Source organism: Plasmodium relictum (genome assembly GCF_900005765.1).
Source record: "Plasmodium relictum strain SGS1 genome assembly, contig: PRELSG_00_v1_158, whole genome shotgun sequence".
NCBI classification, from domain to species: domain Eukaryota; phylum Apicomplexa; class Aconoidasida; order Haemosporida; family Plasmodiidae; genus Plasmodium; species Plasmodium relictum.
Genome location: NW_021628839.1, coordinates 10,393 through 14,312, shown reverse-complemented (window position 1 = coordinate 14,312; position 3,920 = coordinate 10,393). Strand labels below are relative to the sequence as shown.

Below are 3,920 nucleotides of genomic sequence, written 5' to 3'. Positions count from 1 at the left end.
AAAAAATATATTCATTATATATTTAAATGAAAAAAATAATAAAAAAATTTTTTTTTATATATCATATTATTAATTATGGGTTTTAATTTTATAATAAAGTGAATATTTGTATTGCATAATACATCTTTTTCTAATAATTAATCGCATCATTTATAACTAACATTATATACATGTTATAATTGTTAATACATATATACAATTAAAATGTGCATATTATAAAACTTCTACATCTTTTTATATCATATATGATTAAGTTATACAATATTGTGTATTTATTTACTTCGAACATATTCCATTATGTTAAAATGCATTAATTTTTTTTTAATCTGGAAATAAGAACCTTCATAAAAAAAAAATACTGCCTTTATTAATAGAACATTCTTTTTTGTAAAATTTATGGATATGTTTATAAATATTATACATAAATCTAATTTATTTAAATTCCACAAAATGGAATAAAAATTTCCATTGAATGTATTAGCATACTACAAGAAAGTCTTTTTATCTTAACACATTGTAATAAACATATTAGTTTTAGTAAGATTTATGATAATAAAAAATAAATTTTTGTTAAGGAATATCTTTAAAAAACAAGATGGGTTATTGTATACAATTCTAAAATTGCCCTACATGCCAATAAATATAGATTAAAATTTTCAAACATACATTCATTTATTAAAAATAATTAGTAAAAAAATATGCCTAATATAAAAAAAATTATTAAAATATTTATTTGTTATTATCATATAAAAAGAATTAAAATACTATTTTTAAATATGTATGAAATTCCCTAATTTACGTCACATGCTTATTAACATGTTTTTAAAATTGCAATAAATTATTTATGAATTTCTTTTATATAGTATTTTGAAAAAAAAATAGATATGATACCATATTTCAATTATATCATACAAAAGAGAGAGACGAAATAAAAATTTTCATTATAAATACAAGGTTTTCGCTCATATATTTTTATATAATTAAAATATTCTTTACATTATGTAATATTGCATATATAAATATCAAACTTTAACTTTCTATTATTCTTTGTTTTTATCTTTATTTATCGAAACAATTTATAGAAAATAATTATTTTTCCTTTTAATTTTTGTCTTTTAAGATTTAGATGAAAGAAAATAACTTTTTTTTTGTCTATATGTTTTCATTAAAATATATATCTACATTCTTAATTTTTTCATGATGTTCTTCCATATATTATCAGAATTACATATCATTAAATTTACTTAAAAATTTGACAACTCAAAAAAAAAAAAAATTAAACATTTTCTTAATTTAGTTATATACTAGTACATACTAAATATTTTAAAGTAAAAAAAAAAATACTATACCTTAAATTAACAAAAATAATAAAATTTTATAAATAAAAATGTTATTTAAAACTCTAATTTTTCATATTACACAACATTTCTATTACTAAGCTTGAAACTGATCCATTAATAGAATAAAAAAATATATTTTCTTTTACGAGTATTTTTTTTTTTTGGTTTTCATCGTCATGAGTTAAAATCAAAAGAAAAAAATACTCGTAAAAGAAAATATATTTAATTTATGTATCCTAGTTTTATAAAAGACAGTATTATCTATCATATATTTGAACATATATAAATAATATAGATAATACATAATTTTCTTTTGTGCACACCTTAGTACTACCTCATTATTATAGAAAAAGATTAACATGATGTTTATCAATGGCTAAATCATATTTTATTATGTTAAATATGATATATTTTTGAAATTTAACTAATTTATTCTATTTTATATTAGTAGAACAACTAAAAGATTAAGCAAAATTTGTTGTACAATTATTTCTTCTTCATAAAATCCGTAGTAATAATGTCTTTCCACTTATTTCTCGTATTTTCTTTATGATCCTTCCATTCTTCTTTATTTTCATTTATAAAACTTCCAAGTCCTTCACGTGTCAATCCTCCTTGATTAGTTAAAGAATAAAATGTTTTATTATCTTCAGTTTCCTTATCTGTTAAATCCTTTAATAATCCTAAATACCATTTTTTCCATTCCTTCTCTAAATTTTTTTTATTATAATTATACATATCTACAAGGGAATTATATAAATCCGATAACTCTGACATTAAATCAAGAAAATAATTTCTTTGGCTACCTCGGTGTTGCCACCATAATATGTATACATCTTGTATATTTGGAATATCATCTAATCCATCAAGCATTTCATCTATTTCTTCTTCACTTAACTGTTCAAATAGCTCTGAATTTTTTTCCTTATTGTTTTTTTTTTGTGAGTTTACTTTACCCGATTCAGTGTCTATGTCATCTTCCCCTTCTTTACTTTGGCCATTTACTTCATCTTCCTCTTCTTTACTTTGGCTATTTACTTCCTTTTCCTCTTCTTTTTTACTTTGGCTATTTACTTCCTCTTCCTCTTCTTTTTTACTTTGACTATTTACTTCTTCTTCCTCCTCTTCCTCTTCTTCTTTACTTTGGCTATTTACTTCCTCTTCCTCTTCTTCTTCTCCTTCTTTACTTTGGCCATTTACTTCATCATCACTTTTTTCGCCTTGGCCATTTTCTTCTAAACACACAGAATTGCTACAACTTGATCTAAGTTGTACACTTTTCTTTTTCTTTTTTTTACAAATACATTCAGTTAGTTTCCTGGAATATCCGTTACTTAATTGTAAGTCTGAAATGATATTTCTTTTAGATATACATATATTCTATAATAGCATTTTAAATATAAGTATTTAAAAAATATTTATAGATAAATTATTTTAATTTAATTGAATATCTTAAAGATTAAAAAAAGTACATACACTTATAAATTTGAATTTTATCTTACTAGTAACAAGAGATAAAATAGGGAAAGACAAAAATAAATAAAAAGTTTAGAAAATGCAAAATTTGAGAAATTTCGTTTTTGAAAATTTTTTCCCTTCCTATTTAATGAAGACACAAATTCATTTTTTACATTTGTATTATTGGAGGCTAAAAATCTTCTTTTTAAAAATAAATTTAGTGTGTTACTAAATCCCATCTTCAATATATTCTTAAAAAACAAAACAAATTGCCTTAAAAAGTAATTTATCTTTGAATTTCAATATAATTAACACTACAGATGTTATTATATGAAATTTTTATTTGTATTAATAAAAAAAGTAAAAATAAAAATTATTACACTATATAATTAAAAAAATAGGATATGTGATAAAAAAAAATGTTTTTATTGAAATTATGCTTAAAAGAATTCTTATAGATTTACAAGCTAGAATAACTAAAAGAAATGATTAAAAATTTATATTATTAACTATAGATATTATCGTTCTTTTAAAATTTAATTTTTTTTTTATTTAAAAACTAATAAAAAGAAAAATTTTAATTTTCAACTATATAGGAAAAATTATTTCTGAAATCATAAGATTCTCTATTTTTTTTTATCTATATTTTAATATTTAAAAAAATTATTTATATATAAATACAACTGCTATTAAAAAAAGGAAAATTAATTTATAATTTTTATGATAATATTATTTAGTTATTTCAATTTGTTTCCTTTTTAACAAATTAGTAAAAAAAAAAATAAATTTATTATTTAAATTAAATAGGAATATTAATAAATATATTACATTAAACAAATATTTATAAAGAAATTAAAAAGATAAATCTATTAATAAATTTATAATATTTAATTTTTTTTTATTTTATATTTATTTTCAATTTTTAATTATTTGGATGTTTAATTAATATTTATATTAATAATTTTTTTTTTTTTAAATATAGATTTAATAATTTGTATCTTTCATTTTAAATATATTTAATTTTCATTATGAGTTATTTTTAATAATATTACAAGATGCAAATTTTTTTTTTGATCAATTAAAAAAAGGAAAACTAAGAAAAATGCTAGATACAAAAAATGT

The 3,920-nt window shown here is 18.9% G+C and overlaps 1 protein-coding gene across 1 annotated transcript; it reads right to left on the bottom strand.

Moving 5' to 3' along the window:
• Positions 1-1,826: 1,826 nt before the first annotated feature.
• On the bottom strand, positions 1,827-3,037 carry PRELSG_0015500 (Plasmodium exported protein (PHIST), unknown function; the record flags this gene model as incomplete). Its single annotated transcript, XM_028677856.1, has 2 exons — positions 1,827-2,720; positions 2,843-3,037. 2 exons carry the CDS (start codon positions 3,035-3,037, stop codon positions 1,827-1,829), a joined length of 1,089 nt encoding a protein of 362 aa, XP_028531358.1.
• Positions 3,038-3,920: the final 883 nt, after the last annotated feature.